Source organism: Hoplias malabaricus, chromosome 16, assembly GCF_029633855.1.
Source record: "Hoplias malabaricus isolate fHopMal1 chromosome 16, fHopMal1.hap1, whole genome shotgun sequence".
In the NCBI taxonomy this organism is placed as follows: Eukaryota; Metazoa; Chordata; class Actinopteri; order Characiformes; family Erythrinidae; genus Hoplias; species Hoplias malabaricus.
The window spans coordinates 5,139,279-5,157,171 of record NC_089815.1 but is presented as its reverse complement, the minus strand read 5'-3'; the positions used below and the strand labels follow the sequence as shown (position 1 = coordinate 5,157,171).

At 45.3% G+C, this 17,893-nt stretch overlaps 2 protein-coding genes across 2 annotated transcripts; one reads left to right on the top strand and one right to left on the bottom strand.

Annotated features, from left to right (window-relative positions):
• Positions 1 to 2,780: 2,780 nt before the first annotated feature.
• Positions 2,781 to 10,833, bottom strand: mrps11 (mitochondrial ribosomal protein S11). The gene is made up of 6 exons (XM_066648210.1): positions 10,682 to 10,833; positions 9,920 to 10,051; positions 9,631 to 9,729; positions 9,218 to 9,347; positions 7,261 to 7,326; positions 2,781 to 3,122 (listed from the first exon to the last, which is right to left on the bottom strand). Exons 1-6 carry the CDS (start codon positions 10,759 to 10,761, stop codon positions 3,015 to 3,017), a joined length of 615 nt encoding a protein of 204 aa, XP_066504307.1. The 5' UTR covers positions 10,762 to 10,833; the 3' UTR covers positions 2,781 to 3,014.
• A 446-nt stretch (positions 10,834 to 11,279) lies between these two features.
• mrpl46 (mitochondrial ribosomal protein L46) lies at positions 11,280 to 14,802 on the top strand. The gene is made up of 4 exons (XM_066648115.1): positions 11,280 to 11,607; positions 12,018 to 12,219; positions 12,612 to 12,782; positions 14,162 to 14,802. Exons 1-4 carry the CDS (start codon positions 11,359 to 11,361, stop codon positions 14,407 to 14,409), a joined length of 870 nt encoding a protein of 289 aa, XP_066504212.1. The 5' UTR covers positions 11,280 to 11,358; the 3' UTR covers positions 14,410 to 14,802.
• Positions 14,803 to 17,893: the final 3,091 nt, after the last annotated feature.

Genomic DNA, 17,893 nt, shown 5'->3' with positions numbered 1-17,893 from the left:
TTCCGAGCCTCTGCACTGCTGTAACCTTGACTTTGGCAATAAAGCCACAGAGAATGACAACCATGATCCAGAGCCAAAGGGCCTGAGAGGGCCAGGAGCCATTGAAGGGAAAATGTCACATACCACACTAACAAAACCAGAAGCAACACGGTATGAGCCACTGACAAAACACCAGCCTTCAGAGAGAGAGAGAGAGAGACCACCACGGCTCTGAAGAACAGATAACCTTGCTGAGGCCGTGAGAATGAAACTTATTATATCAAATTTCCATTCCACCTTAAATGGTGCAGCGGTTACAGCCTGGGACCTTGCTGTACAGAAACACTTTAAAAGAAGTCCTCTTTGGATGTTGTCTGTAGGCGCCAGAATGGAAATACCGTGTCATTTAAGGTGGAGCGGAAATTCCAAAAAAGAAACTGGAGAATAAAAAGGCAACTTACATAACTTTATATTCACCATTGCATAGAAAGGTGTCAGAACACACAATGAAGCACAGCTTGCTGAGGCTGGGGCTTTGTGCACACGCATGAGCCTTTTGCTGATTCACTGGTTGCCCCTGTCCCTTGGACCTGTTTTGGCAGGTGCTAGCCACTGCACAATGGAAGTATTCCTCAAGAATAGTTCTGGAGATGCTCTGACCAAAGGCTTATGACTACCACAGTTTGGCCGCTGTCAAATTGGCTCAGAACCATTTGCTCGCAGCTACCAACATCAATTTCAAGAACTGACTGTTCACAGGCTACCCACAGGGGGCACTGTAATCAGCTCATTAATGTAATTCACTTCAACTGTCAGTGGTTTTAATATTACGGCTGATTGTTGCTCATTCAGAAATGACCAAATGTGTGCCCAGTAAACATTTAGCCGTTGATTCAACGTTGAAATAACGTAATCACTGCCGTCTAATCAACGTTCTCTTAAGATTGAAAATGAAAGTTGAAAAGACGTCCAAACACAGACATTGAAAAGACGACTATTAGATGTATTTTGGACGTTCATTGACGTTATTAATTGGTCCCGAAATAAATTACTCATATAAAACACATTTTGGACGTCCACTGACGTTATCGATTGGTCACCACTTAACTAACTTATTAAGATGGATTTTGGACGTCCATTGACGTTTAAAATATGTCCTTGACGGACAGACTACTTTTAGACCTATTTTGAACGTCGAGGGACGTTCATTGTTTACTGGGTAAAAGGTAGTGGGCACGCCTTAAAATCTCCATGGAACAACATGAACTTGAAATGGGATCCTCTGGAGCAGCTGCACATGAGCTTAAAGTCACTATGCTCAATGCTAACCATGGGCCGGAGGAGTATGAAGCCCTTAGCACTGTTAAATGATATTCTCTGTGGTGATACAGCTCTATTCAGTACATTTGGGGGTAAGTGGCTTTGCCTCACTGTCTGTACCCTTCATGTCCGCAGAAATACTAGACAAGCAGGTGTCAAAAACACTTTAAAACATGTGTGAATCTAACAGGTAGCAAACAGCTAATGAGAACTTCCAGCTAAGAGACGCAGAGCTGTTCTCATTAGCCGCTAGCTGCTTGCTACATACGGTTTGTCCATTTTTATTTTTTGGCCATTGTGTTTTTCATAGAACACAGATATGAGACACAGAGGCTTGAAGCACTCAGGTGATGTGGAAATGTCCTCTGCAGCGTGGAAGGTCATGAAAATGTCATATGGAGCTTGCTGCCACTGAAACTAGCGAGGGTTGAAAGCTGTAATTAGGAAGGATGAACACAGCAGCAAAGCTGAGACTTCTGATTGGACGTGGGCTTGGACTTTTCCATCCTCAGCCAATCACTGCTGCCCAAACATTGACTGAAAACTGTAAATGTGATGTGAGTGGCTGGGAAGCCTAGTGAAAATGAGCTAATGCTGTTAGCTAATGACATACAATTCAAAGATACAGGAAACATGAGTCTGGTAGACCATGTGAGGACTGCAGGACACACTCAGATAATCCCACGTTTTGACTTAGATCATAAAACCTGAGCAGGCGCTCTTATTTCAGTGTGTGGGTTGGTGGACTCCAGATCCCCACACTGATTGGCTAACGCACTCAACTTTTTTTCATATTATTTACCCTTTAATATCCAGTTCCCATTTCTTATTTGTATTTTTCACTTTTTTTTTCAGTTGTGGTTGTGATGTCAGCACCTGGGTGTGGATTTTGATGAAAAACTGCAGTGACTGTGATATAATGACGATCTCTCAGCTCCGACAACAGCTGTACACTGCGCCGCAAAGAGCAGGATTCTGGAAACCGTTCCCGTCTAGTCCGCTCCTCTCTGCTCTCGTCTCCATGCTGCTTTAGTGAAAGAGGGCTAGCATGAAAGCAGATGTGCGTTGCAGGCCTGACCTTGGTTGCTATGGGTACTAAGGACAGACTCGTATTCAAGCGCCTGCCTGAGTTCCTGCTAATTGCTGTTGTCATGGCAACGAAGCACCTGATGTAATGCTAGGAAAGGGCAATAACCTTACAAGAGTCCATTTATTTATAGGGAGCCATTCCGCACAGAGCCTATCACATCCGACTCGGAAACGTGGACTCGGGAGGTGGACCTGACACGTCTAATGCCAGTGATGATTGGACAAATGACACATTTTCAAGTGTACATTAGACTGGCACATTCCCATTGTTCAGCCTCAACCGGCATCTAAAGGGTCCTTTAAAAAGCCCCCATTTTCTATAACGAGCACCTTCATATGGCAGCGTTTAATGTCACATGCGCTTTAATGCCAAAGAAAGGTTAAAACTCCAATTCCAGTTCCAAAACTTTAATTCATAATAAAAATAAGAGAAACAAAAAAAGCACAAAAAAACAATCACAATTCAGAAAACACAGGTGCGTCACATGGTCCAGGTGGGAATCTTTTTCCTTTTGATCCTGGCGCATTTAAACCTTCACAATCCCAGCGTGATCCGATGTCTAGCTCCTCACGCTGAGACCATGATTTCCGCAGATGGACTGGATTTTTTTGGGGGGGTGGGGGGATTACATCCTCCGAGCTTTCCGAGGGCGGCAGCCGTTGTGTGGAACCGGGGTGTTGTCGGTGATTGACACAATCTCCAGTCCCCCCATGCTTAACCCTTTAATGGCAGACTGAACACAGAGAAACAAAGAAAGTGACACTTAAAGCAATGCAATTGTTTTCATATTCTATTAGTAGCATAGTCAATTATTAATTCTGTTTCGAACCCATTTTCCTGGTTTGACCGTTCAGTCCCCTTTAGGCTCTGTATGCTGAAGCCCAGCCTCTTGTTGCTGAGTTTGTAGCCCTCAAAGCAACCCTCTCAGCACCATTGGGAGACTACTCTGAACAGACTTTGTGGGAGAACCAAAAGGAACAAAAGAAATAAAATGAAATATCCGTAAACCTCTGGAACAGAACACGTCTCTCGTAGATTAAACGCGAACGCTCTTCCGCTTCGAGTTGTGAACAGGAACTTAAGCACGTTCCTTTGCCACATTTCTGCCTAATAGCCTGCCGCAGCCGCTCCGCCTCAACCTCCTGCGAGGTTCCACTCCAGCCCCTAAATTAGCCGCTACTGTAGTTGCAGGACTCACGCTGCTCGGTGCAGGCTTGCATTAGTGTGAATGCATCACGGATCCAGACGCTTCTAACATCGTGTGAATATGCTGGGGTGAGGAAAAGGCTTCGTGCGGGTCTTAAAAGCCTCCTGTTGCCTGCGGCTCTGGAGTGGCTCATTATATTCTCCCCCTGTCTTAACGTCCACCTCCGGCTTACACTGCAGAAAAGACCCTGCTGTGGGCCACTGGGTCAACGGTCAGCCTCATATTATTGATTGAGAAATTAGCATTCATACGAACTGCTTTCTCTTACAGGCCAGGGCACGAGAGAGAGAGAGAGAGACAGAGACAGAGACAGAGAGAGAGACAGAGACAGAGAGACAGAAAGAGAGACAGACAGACAGAAAGAGAGAGAGAGAGAGAGAGAGAGAGAGAGAGAGAGAGAGAGAGAGAGAGAGAGAGAGACAGACAGAGAGAGAGAGAGCGAGAGATGAGCATTGATGTCATGTCAAAGGATGGGTTATGCCAAATGGACTGTCAATTTATGACACAAAAACACTCAAGACTCAACTTTATTCAAAAGGAGCTGTAAGTCATACTTTATATCAACTTTATATTAACATCTCAGTTTGAAAATCTGGATTAAAATCTCAGTAGAGGTGATGTTATAGAGACTGGGAGGTTTGTCTTGTATAGAGATGTACACAACAAACCTACGGACACGCGTTGTTAAATTACGCCGTGGTCTTTTGGATCTGTGGCCGATGAAAGAATCCAGCGAGAGCTGGACGCTGCAACAAGGAAGGAACACACTCTACTGATCTGATCAGGGAGCTGTGTTCAGTCCCAAACAACAACAACAACACGCCAATACACCATGAGTAAACGTTACCACCGAATGTTGGAGGAACCCGGAGCACCTGGAGGAAACCCACACAGACACAGGGACTGCAAACCCAGGACACACAGACCCTGAAGCTACTGTGACACAGAAACGGCTAATGCTCCCCCTTAGCAACAAAAAACCCAACTCCGAGAAGCTAAAAAGCCTTCCCTTAAAGGAGGAAGATGTTACTGCAGCAAAAGGAGACAAACTCCCAGTTAATACCCTTCATCCCAGCAGAAATCCTGCGTAAGAACATGAACTATCTTCAGGAACGTATTACTTGGCTGTTGCACAGAGGGTCTCACACTGGCCAGCAGTACAGCCTTCTTTAGTTCTGGCTCATTTGGACGGGTTAGGTCTGAAGCCTCTCTGTTGCCAGGGCAGTGTGTTTTGGATCATTGTCCTTCTGCATGAGCACACAAGTCTCAGTCTCTCTCTCTTTCTCTCTCTACAGAATTCCCCCTGCTGTCACTGCTCGAATCCGGCTCTAGTGGCAGCACAAGCCCGAGCAATGTTTCACAGATGGTGGTACACTTTGGATTAAAGGAAGTTTCCTTTTTTTCCCTCTAGTTTAGTATGTTGTGATTCAAGTTTATTCACAAATGTTCGTATTTTCTAAGCCACACACAGCGCAGAGATTAGGAGCAGTGAATATACACAGGCCCGGAGCGGTCCATATTCACCTCAGTGCCCGGGGAGCAGGTGAGGGTTAGGGCCCCTTGGTCAGACTGATGTGCCGTCCTGTCAAACCAGTGATCTTTTGGCCCCAAGCCCTAACCCTCATCTAACCTAGCCAAGCCTATACCTAACCTTTAGGCGAATGGCTAAGTCTACCCCTTAGCAATGAAAGCACCACTCTTATGAGGAACTAAAAAGCCTTCCTAGAGAAGAGGAAGACATTATTACACAGGGAGAACACACCACACTCCTCACAGACAGTCACCAGGAGGAAACCCACGCAGACACAGGGAGAACACACCACACTCCTCACAGACAGTCACCAGGAGGTAACCCACACAGACACAGGGAGAACACACCACACTCCTCACAGACAGTCACCCGGAGGAAACCCACGCAGACACAGAGAGAACACACCACACAGACAGTCACCCGGAGGAAGCCCACGCAGACACAGAGAGAACACACCACACTCCTCACAGACAGTCACCCGGAGGAAACCCACACAGACACAGGGAGAACACACCACACTCCTCACAGACAGTCACCCGGAGGAAACCCACACAGACACAGGGAGAACACACCACACTCCTCACAAACAGTCACCCAGAGCGGGACTCGAACCCACAAACTCCAGGTTCATGGAGCTGTGCGCCTGCAACACTACCTGCTGCACCACCGTTCCGCCCATCATCAATGCCAATCAACTCAAAATTGACAAGTAAGACTCTGTAACCACATCCAAACTGCAATGGTTTACTCCCAGAATAATTATAGTACGACGTAGGTGTCCAAAATTTTTAAGCCACACATTCAGTATTAAAGCTTGTGAAAATTTATCAGCAGATCTCTGTACCATGTCTTTTTCCTGTAAAGAGTCTTTAGAGACTACATGCAATTATTGGTTACTGACTCTGTCCACAACTACACATGCCTTGACTACATCTGATAAAACTACACAGCCTTTATTAGGAGATGTAATGCTCTCTGTATTGATCTTAGTCTCTACTGTTCTGCTCCGTCTTGGGTTTTAATAAAATAGATATTCCTCGGAAAGTTTTATGTCTCTAAACTGAAAGAATTCCTCACGCTTTCCCCGTTAGGGCTTAAAGATTTGAATTTCAGAATCAGAACCAGAACCAGAATCACTTTATTGGCCACTGCGCTTGCACACAAGGAATTTGTTCTTCGCATTTAACCCAGTCCGTGCAGTGAAAACACATTTACACACACTAGTGACCACTGGGGGGCAGTGAGCACACATGCCTGGAGCGGTGGGCAGCCGTAGCCACGGCGCTCGGGGAGCAGTTGGGGGTTAGGTGCCGTGCTCGAGGGCACTTCAGTCATGACCTGCCAACTCCGGGGGAACCAACCGGCAACCGGTTTTGATTTACCCTCCCGCACAACGTTTCCTCTTCCTCAAACCTGTATGTTACACACACTTTGGGTCCAGTTTTGCTGTAGTTCAATGACGAAAATAACACTTCTCATCTGAGCCAACCAAATTAAACCAGTTCTTCCATCACACGAGCCAGGGTTAGTCTAAATCTTCTGACGAATCGGCACGAGTGAGCTTTCAGCCCCAATTCTCTCAGGCGGCAAGACACTAGGCAGCGAGCAATTTCAACTGCAGTGTTGAGCTGATTCCCCATTGAGAGTCTGTGTGTCATCCTGCTCTCTCCTGTTGGTTTAGGGACCTGAATGTGTTAGGGATGATGTAAAGCTCCATTATTCTAGAAAGCACATCTTTGGAAGGTGTGATGGCATGCGATGGCTGAAAGGGTCGTCCCAGGGTTCAGTCAAACTGCAGCAGCTCGCCATCTTGCAAAATGGCTGCCAAATAAAAAGGGGTTGGCCAGATAATTAAGCACCAGGTGCAGATTCGCACTAATAACCTCCAGTACCCCAAAGTCTTCTCTAATTTTGACCCGAGACATTTTACAAAATTCACAATGAAGTGTTACTTATTTTGTGATATTGAACATTTTTAAATGATCCCTTTGGTGCACGTCAGGGGGGATTTTAAAATGAGACGAGCAGTGATTTTGAAATCCAGAAATATACTTTCAACCTGTTCCACGACATACAACATTATATTCCATCTATATTCCTAGGACGTTACAATTATAGAGTAGCTCAACTTACCAGACGTCCAGGACCCAGACCTTTCACCAGCACACGGACAAACGTCACCCCTTTGGCTTGTGCTTTCTGCCCAGAGGAAACAAACACAAAAGTAAAGCACTTGTTCTATTAAACACTAATGAATAACTGAAGCAAAACAAAACTACAGGGGGTTATTTAGCGAAAGCTGGGTGAAAAAAAAAAACACTGATTTAGTTGATGCCGCTTGTGTCCATGTGGCAAATGAATGGCTATAAGAATAAAGTCATGCAGTTATTATCCACAATGCCACTGCGCGGGGTTCTCATTAACTTCCCCACGCAGAGCACTGATGAAATTAGGAGGAGACGGAGGAGGAGGAGGAGGATAAACATGAACCTAAATATCTGAATGATGGCTCTGTCCCTCTGCCTTAATTGCCGGCGTATGAGTGAATCAAGTCAATGTACAGAAAGCTGCGCCAATTAGGAAACCCAGAGCTTGCCTGATGTCCTTGACTGGAGGAGGATAGTTGCAGTAATATGTGGAGGAGCACATCCTCTCACAAGGAGGCTAAAACGAGGTGGACGAGCATTGCACGACATGTCCAGGGCTGATTATGGTTTTATTGCAGTGCTCGGCTAATCCCTGCCTCCATTAAGAAGACTCATGTTTACATTGAACCATACAGAGTTTCTTTCATCTAAATGGTAGCTATAAGAGCCAATGTACATACACTTAGCATCACCTCTGAACATTAATAAGGCATTAAGACTTTACTATAAGGGACAGTGCTGCCATCCAGTGGACATCAGGAAAAAGCCTGGCATAGGCGCAGGAGAGTGTAAAAGAACTCACAAAGGGCATCCCAATTAAACCATTCACACATATGGCATCTGAGGCACTGAGTCCATTTTGTGGACGCTCAGATTAATTCCTGTAACAGTTCCTATGAGTCACGTATTGATAAGGCATTATAAATGCATGTATAATGTGTTATAAGACATATATAGCACTTCATCTTGGTACTAATGGATCTGTTTCACTCATTTATTCTGCACCATCCTGTTCAGGGTTGTGGTGGATGCAGAGCCTACCCAGAATCACTGGGGGCAAGTCAGGAACCCTAGACCTGGCGCTAGTCCGTCACACACTCACCCATTTCCTCACACACATGTGGACAGTTCTGAAAAGCTACTCCACACACCAACATGTGTTTTTGCTTTATGTGAGGAAACTAGAGCCTATATATATTTAACATTAAAAAATTAAGTAAATGTAATGCCATATTGCCTGATGTTTATTTTGAAAATGGGCTGGGCAATGTGGCAAATACAAGACCATTGTTTCACACACACTTACACCTATGGACACATTTGAGTCACCAATCCACCTACCAACATGTGTTTTTGGACTGTGGGGGGAAACCGGAGCACCCAGAGGAAACCCACGCAGACACAGGGAAAACACACCACACTCCTCACAGACAGTCACCCGGAGGAAACCCACGCAGACACAGAGAGAACACACCACACTCCTAACAGTCACCCAGAGGAAACCCACGCAGACACAGAGAGAACACACCACACTCCTCACAGACAGTCACCCGGAGGAAACCCACGCAGACACAGGGAGAACACACCAAACTCCTCACAGACAGTCACCCGGAGGAAACCCACACAGACACAGGGAGAACACACCAAACTCCTCACAGACAGTCACCCGGAGCAGGAACAGACTCCTGCCCTTTTGGTGGCAAACAGGTTCAATTCCTGACCCAGGTAACCAAGCTAATCAATACCCATACGAATCCTTAGACAGGCCTCTTAATGCTGCATCTACCTACATCTGTAACATAAATAAAATATGAATCGCCCTGGATTGGAGCGTCTGCTAAAGCTGTAAATCCCTGTGATGTTCTATTTATTTCACATCACTCATCTTTTCCATTGTGACTGAATATAAAACTCTCAGTAGTATTTCTTTGAATACTTCTTACAGCAGCAGCAGATATCCCAGCTGTCTGAGCTGCGATGGGTGTGGACTTCTTAATATTGCGAAAGCCCTCTGTCCCACACGAGGTTCGTGCCATTGACTGGCCTTCACTGTCCGTCACCTGGATGTGAGTGCTGCAGAGAGAAATGAAAATCACATGAGAGCTCTGATATTTGTGGCTACTTTTTTTAACATTGCTGTGAGGATTTGATGGGAATCAGCCACAAAATGCTTATAATTTTTACATTTTACTATAAACGTGATTTACATGAGATGAAAAATCAAATAGCCTTTTAGTCCCTGTTTGATTTTGTTTATGCTCCATAGAGTGGGCTGTCCAAATAAAGGCAGCCATATTTAAAGAAGGTTTAGTAAGAAAACCATTGAAGAATGAAGAATTGTAATCAAGCAGCTTACTTGTTATAGGTGGCTTTTATGTGGATGATGGGTAATTCCTCAAACTTCTTGCCCCCCCACCTCAGCGCACTGTCTTGGCCGGGAAGAGGAGGGTAATAGCTGTGAGAAGAGAAAAGAACACTGTACTGAACAAAACATCAACTTTGAAATATATCATTCATAACACCACACATAAGCCTTTAATAAACACTGCCTTAAACCTTAACAACCATCAATAAAACCTTATACTAACAAGTGTTGTGTTACATGTAAGCTGTGGAATTTGTCAAGCACAGGGCTAATGATGTACCTGAAGTCGCCAGAGCTTTTTGCAGGGGTTTTAGATGCTGATGTGGATGTGGTCTCTTGTGGTTGAGTTCCAGCCTCCTGTAACCGGGCAGCGGTTGTGGACAGTGGACACAGCAGCCGGACATTTCCTCCACTGCATCAGAAACAACAGGACAAGTCCAGGTTCATACACATAATTTTATAATATTATATGGATTTTTAGTGAAGTGTGTGAAGCAGGAGGAAACATACAAAAGGGTTGAGATAAAGGCAATGGTTGTGTATAGAAACATAAATGCTATGTAGACAAATCTGTATATATATATAACACTTCTGAGGCTATTTAGAACCATTTTAAAAAGGTGCTATATACTAGAACCATATATAGAGCACACAAAAAAACAAATAAATCACCATGCACGTTGCTCTGTGTAGAACTTATGGTTAAAAACTGAAATACTGACTTTAAACATGGCTGCACACATACAGAGTATAGAGGACCATTCAGGGTCTACAAAACTAGACAGATTCATCAGTTGTTATAAACAAAATTATACACATTGGAGAAAAAATGCTAGCTGATTTTGTAGTCTTTTTAAAACTACTAGATAAAATCCTGATGGAATTAAGATGGACTCAAAGTTTATGTTCGTAAACAACTCTCAAATATGTAGCTAAATTAGCACACGAAGATTCATTTTTCCATCTCTGTATTAAACTGTTCTGAAAAATACTTTATACACAGGGAGCCTGATTTACACAAATACAAACACACAGAACTTACACTGTCCCCGCGGCTGCGTTTAAAGGCTCTCTAAGCTGCTGACAGGCGGCTCGTGTGAGTTTTAATAAGACAGAATTCATTTTAAAAACGTTTTTCTGCCATTTGTTTCCAACCTAACAGACACCAGGACTGCGTGACATTGTCGTTGTAACCCGGATGTTCCACTTGCTTAAAGCAGGGGGCTTTGAGAGTTCGTTTTCCATTTGTTTTATAACAGTAACTGTATGTAGCAGAGACGTCCAATATAAATACGTTAATATTGAGGTAAAATACCCAATATTTCCGTCTGCAATCATACGTAAGGCAATATATATTGTTTAATTCTCAAACTAGATGGAAAAATACCCCCATTCTAATAATGGTACGGTCCATTTTACTGTCCGATGCATTTTGGGTTAACAATTCTGGATGTTGTAGAGTCGACTCCAACTCGACTCCAGCATCGACTCAATTGCAACTTTAAAAACGTGTAAACGAATCCTCTCCGTTCACAAAAAAGACAGCATATGAACCGTATATTTTATAAATCTATTGTAAATTATAGCTTACGTCAAGTGGTGTCTGACTCGCAAACCGGGACAGAGTCGATTCCGAGCACTTCGCGTCTCAGAATCTCTGGCAAGGTTATCGACTCTTTAGGAGTCGACTCAGCTCTACTGAACACGTGTGTCGACAGAATGGCGGCTCCCTGTTGGAGAGTAGTTGGTCGACCTCTATGGCAGAAAATCTCAGGATCAGTGACGGCCTCAGCGTCGGTGAAATGTGTGCTTCGTAATGCGTCCTCCAGCCCTCAGCCCCGGAGCGAGAGCCCTGTTAAGGCCGCTTCTCCGTGGGCTCTCCACGGCGCTGTGTGTCTCTACAGACTGCCGGTCATCTCCCAGGACCGGAACCCCATCGAGGAGCGCTTCATGGAGCTGATGAGTCAGGTATGATCTGCAGATAGTAGTCCAACTGCTGCTCTGCATAAATTGTATCCCTGCTCTGGGGCGAGTGGATCAGACACAGCAGTGCTGCTGGAGTTTTTAAACACTGTGTCCACTCACTGTCCACTCTTGACACTCCTCCCTCATTGGTCCACCTTGTAGAAGTAAAGTCAGAGAGAGTAGCTCATCTGTTGTTGCACAGTGTGTGTTGGCCACCCTTCAGTTCATCAATGTACACAGGACACTGTATATGTTTGTAGTGAACTGTCCTCTGTCCAGCAGTGACTCTGAGGGGTTTAAAAACTCCAGTAGCGCTGCTGTATCTGATCCACTCTTTCCAGCATAACTCACACTAACATCGAACTGCTGAAATATTGGTTCATAAAGAGTAGCCCCCTTTTTTTTTTTTGTAGATGGAGCTGGAGAAAAGCATGTTGTCGGATCACGAGCTGAGGCTTCTGGAGGATGCGGAGCGTATGAGCCGTAAACAGGAGGCTGATTATGACTCAGATGAGGAGGAGGATTCCGTAGGACAGGAGATTGTCATGGCTCAGGATCTGGAGGACACATGGGAGCAGAAACTGAAGCAGTTCCAGCCTGCCCCGAGGACAACAGGTGAGTATTCAGCTCTGATGTTGGGATATTGCTATAATCATAATACACAGGGATAGCCTACCCACCCCAAACGTTACATAGTGCACTTTCTGCAGTTCTGAGCCTGGAGTAGCCACCACAGAGGCGCTATTCTCCCTGTTACAGCTCAGTGGAGCATCACAATGATTTTGAGGCTGTAGTTACAAGGTACAAATTCAGCCCAGGGTTGCTTTAATGTGGCTACTTATGGAACGCTTTAGCCAGTTGGACAAGCTACAAGCCTAAATCATCACAGCTCTGTCCATGAATTGCAGAATTGCAGGGATGTCACTGGGTTCAGCTGCTAAATATCTGCATACACAACACATACAGAGTGTCTGATACTGAGTGGGTGATCTCTGGGTGTTTGGCAGCTTTGGACAATGCCACTTTGGGTTCGGTGGACCGCTGCTTGGGGAACAGCTTGGTGCTGCTGTTGAAGCAGGAGGTCGGCAGTCAGAACCTCTGGCTCCTGCCTCAGCTCCCCTGGGAGAATGGAGAAACACTGAGACAAACTGCAGAGCGAGCCCTCACCAGCCTGACAGGTAACACCCCATTTTTTCTTTCACTGTTAGTTAGTTATCGTTACAGTTATATAGCGCCTTTCTAGATACCCAAGGACGCTTTACAATCTACACTGCTCAGAACGCTCAATTCACACACACACTGGCGAGAAGCGTGCACAGCGTACTCTCAAACAGAAACGACCGTCCACCTGGAGGACTGCATCGGGCACTAGGATTTCACCCAGGACAGAGCGCCAATCCATATCTGGGCTCACACTCATTCACTCACACATACTAACTCACAAACCAGGACAGTTATTACAGAAGCCAATTCACCTACCCTCCATGTTTTTGGACTGTGGGAGGAAACCAGAGACCCCGGAGGAAACCCACGCAGACACGGGGAGAACATGGAAACTCCACCCAGATGGGACTTGAACCCAAGATCCCAGTGCTGGGAGGCGAACGTGCTAACCACCAAGCCACCGTGCCGCACTGTACACCCTTTATGTCAGCAGTGTACACAACCTCACCACAGAAAGACTCATAGTGGGGTTTACAGGTGAAGGAATAGACCTTCTTAACTTTGAAGTACTGTAACTTAGCTACAATCACAATAGATTTTAGTCTTTTTTTTCTAGGAAATTTATTATGAAAATCTCACTTGATAAAGTTAGCCTTTTTAATTTTGCTTCACTTCTGACATCAAGTGCAGAGACCTTAGAATTGCCCCGCCCCCCTCGTCTGGATCTGCATTTATGTGAGAGCACAAAGATGAGGTTAAACGTAGCAAAACAGACACAACAAGCTATGAAAAATAAGTGAAAAACAGAATAAAACAAGAACGGAGAAGAAAGACCACAGAGCGAAAACAACTAAAAACCAGGGCTTCTGCTCTTTGCTCCCCACTGCTGTGCGCTCAGGCCTGTGCTGAAACAGACTATTTTTAACAGGGGGAGAAACACTGTGGGGTTTGGTCTTTGTGGTATTTTCACCAAAGCAGGTGACAGACGTTCCTTTGGTCCTTTACCAATAGCAATAAGTGACCTGAGAGGGTTGGGCTTGGTACTGTATTACAAAATGCAGGAAATGTTAATAGTAGCCGAGTGTAAGCGCAAAATATATATCTATCCCTCCAGAGAACACTGTTCTACTGCTCTACATCCCAGTGCTGGTGGGCTTTATACCTCGAAACCCCGTGCTTGGCACTGGTGACCTTATGCTTCAGAGCATCATTGTTTCTGTTGTGGAGATATTACAGACTGTTTGTGGCCAAACCAACATTCAGGAGCTGAGCACACACACACACACACATTAATTTAAGTTTTCTTTTCTAGAGCAAGTTTGGGTTTTTTTTTTCAATTTTTAACACCTTTAAATTTGATCTCGTTATCCACTGAATGTTTTTCCTCATCCAGGTCCGGAGCTGAAGGCGACCTTTCTGGGCAATGCTCCTTGCGGATTTTACAAGTACAGACTCCCCAAAAACATTCAGACGGAGAGCAGGGTCGGCGCCAAGGTTTTTTTCTTCAAAGCCTTGCTGGCGGCCGGCGGGAACCTGCCGCTGCAGAAGGACAGTTTTGCGTGGGTGAGGACAGATGAGCTCCAGGACTATCTCAAGCCAGAATACCTGAGACAGGTCAAGCGCTTCATTATGAATCTGTAGGCGCCAAAGGACTGGACTCCGGCTGGAGATGGCGCTCTGACTCTGGCTTTTACTCACTCCTCATAGTAGGACGGGAACAAATCAAATGAGTGTACCTCAGGCACCGTCCCTGTGCATTTCTCAGACTGTCCTCTCTCTTAATCAGTTATGCTGCTGTGACCAAGCGTGACGTAGCTGATTTAAACAAGCCCAGACTTGATTAGTTGATTGAATGATTCAGGGCTGTGCTGGACAGTGTTTGATTAAGTAATAAAGAGAGGGGGGGGGGTCACTTTTGGGCTGGATTCTTTCACAGAAACCAAATCTTTTGTGGGTGATACGAGCCCGGCCTGACTTTAGCCCACCGCTCCATCAGAGCCCACACCTGTCTATTATACAACATTAAAGATAATAACATGCTCCTGCTCTGTCTGAAGTCTTTTTCCTCTGAAGGAAATGGAGTCCAATGGTGATTCTGAGGAAATTAGCTGAGGATATTTATAGCCTAATGTATCTAGAGTACTTTATTCAGACCCGCCACGATCCCTCAGTACAGCCTCCCTCTGACACGACGGTAACTAGCTGTTTTTCATTATTGGTAAGTTTACTTTTCTGTGCTATGTCAGAGTTGATCTGAGATAGATGCATTATTTTTACATGCGCTGCACTCCTTAACTGTTATATACCACCGCTGTAACCTGGCAGTGTCACTGGCTGAGACACGTCCTATGAGCACGTATGACGTAGTCAGCATCGTGCCTATTTTAGGACTTCCAGGTCTAAGCTGGATTTCTCCTGGATGTTATTGTCATGAATGTAAATATAAATGTCTACATTCATTCATTCATTCATTATCTGTAACCCTTATCCAGTTCAGGGACGTGGTAGGTCCAGAGCCTACCTGGAATTATTGGGCGCAAAGCAGGAACACACCCTGGAGGGGGCGACACACAATCACACCTACGGTCACTTTTGAGTCGCCAATCGACCTACCAATGTGAAACTGGAGCACCCGGAGGAAACCCACGCGGACACAGGGAGAACACACCACACTCCTCACAGACAGTCACCCGGAGGAAACCGACGCAGACACAGGGAGAACACACCACACTCCTCACAGACAGTCACCCGGAAGAAACCCACACAGACACAGGGAAAACACACCACACTCCTCACAGACAGTCACCCAGAATGGGAATCGAACCCACAACCTCCAGGTCCTTGGAGCTGTGTGTCTGCGACACCTACCTGCTGCACCGTGCCGCCCTGTCTACATTTAATATTATTAATATTGCTTCCTTGAAAGATTTCCGATAAATCATCCATTGATTTCCCGGAACTGCTTCCTCATGGTCAATGATGCAGTGCTTTCCCAGATCCTACCCAGAATCATTAGGCCCAGGGCAGGAATACATTATGAACAGGGTGCCAGTCCATCACAGGGCATCACACACTCCCCCAGTGGATCATTTCACAGACAATTCATCTACTGACTGTGGAAAGAAAACCCACACAAACACAGGGAGAACACAGCACACTCCTCACAGAACATGACATGAGGTTTTGAGTCGAACCCAGGACCTCAACACCCTGGACATTATCCGTTATTTCACCATGACGCCCTCTACCTGTAATTTAATAAAAAGTCTAAATATAAAGAATAAATTAAAACAGTGCATGAGATGCTTAAATATTCCTGTCTGTAGTATTCACAGTCATAGCGTATTCACTAATTCATAACTGGATTATGTGTATAAACAGTACACAGTCTACAGAGAAGGTGATTCATTAAATGAATTGAAAAAAAATAATGCTATTAATACTGTAGATCCACATTTCTCAGCGGTACTGCGCATGTCCACAAAGTTCCACTAGGGGGCAGTAGTAAGATGCGGAACTGAGCAGGAGAATAAGGGGAAATCTGAATAAGAGTGATGTTCTATTATGCTTCAGTACAGAGACAGCAAATTCCTCTCTTGTCAAACTTAAATGTGGAGGAATATTGGCCTCTGCAATTTCTCTCTCACACACACACACACACAGTCTATGGGTCTTTTGCTGAATGTGCGCAAACAGGGATTAGCCAAACTGAATTATTTAGACAGCTAGAATGTGGAGGTGTGTGTGAAAATTGAACGTTGACATGGCTGTGTGTTTTTGGAGTGTTTTGGGACGGCGTTTTAACCGGCCAGGCGTTTTTCAGCCCCTCCACAAGTGGCACCAGGGCACGGGCGACTGTGGGAATGTTTGTATGTGAGTGAGAGACAGGCCTGATATAAGACCAGTGTGTCTGTGTGAATGCATTAATTCAACCTCTGTATCTCGCTTTCCCACAGAGGATTTTCATATTCATAAGTTAGCCGAGCTGCAGCAGTGTACACAGCAGAGCAGGCAGCTGACAGCAAGCAAACACGCCGCGCTCGCCGGGTCCAGCTTAAACAGCCCAACAGGAGAGTTAAGTGGGTCAGCTCGCGTCCGCGCTCAAGTCTCCGTCAATAAAATCAGTTTAAAGGTGCAGGGTTTCTGCAGAATTAAAGGTGCAATAAGTCAATTACAGCATCAGAACATAGCACACAATGTTTACCAAGTGGTTATTTCTTTTCTGAACACTGCTACTTGCATGAAAATGAAGAATCTATTTGATTTTTAGACCCTGGTTGAATTCGTTTATGCTCCACAGAAGGGGTCCTCCACATGGGTGCAGCCATGTTTGAAACAGGGACCCCCACGGATTGTATGATACATCCAGGAATGCTAGTCTCCGAGTGAAAACGACAGGGCCTGTTTTGTGTGTGTGTGTGTGTGTGTTTCGGACAGCTGTCAATGTGAAACACGAGACTGTGTTGTCCTTTTTATCATGAGACATCGAAGGCAAGGTGAGGCAAAGCTGGTGGAGCGCTCTGAGAATAAGCTCCAGAGATATGGACAGCGAAGACCCCTCACACTGGGGCTGGGAGACCTCTTTGGAGGGGGATCTGCAGGTGCTTTGTTCTGGTTTATCCTCTTCTGGACAGAATCCACGTCCCTGTGGTTCATAGATCATCTCTCTCTCTCTCTCTCTCTCTCTCTCTCTCTCTCTCTCTCTCTCTCTCTCTCTCTCTCTCGCTCTCTCTTTCACTCGTTCTCTTTCACTATCTCTTTCTCCAGAGTCACATCACGCCGCTCAAACCCACAGCAGAAGCTGTTTAGCATCTACACCAAGCCAGCACAGGTGTGTGTGTGTGTGTGTGTTAACTGGGAGGCCAGCCAGTGTCTTAACATGCCCCTGGCTTCGTCCAGACAGCTCCTCTGTTTTATTTTTAAGAATGACCTTGACAGCGGATACTGGAAGTGGGAAAACCAAAGTGCTGTGCTGTGCAAAAGTTAGAGTCCACCCTTTGTTTACTTCATAAGCAAAGAGAAAGTCAAAGGAAACCACGTTTGCACAACTACAGTCCTCTATATGACTTCTAAGAGCTCAAATAGGACACATAACAAGACACAGTACCGCTCCTAAAACCCTTCC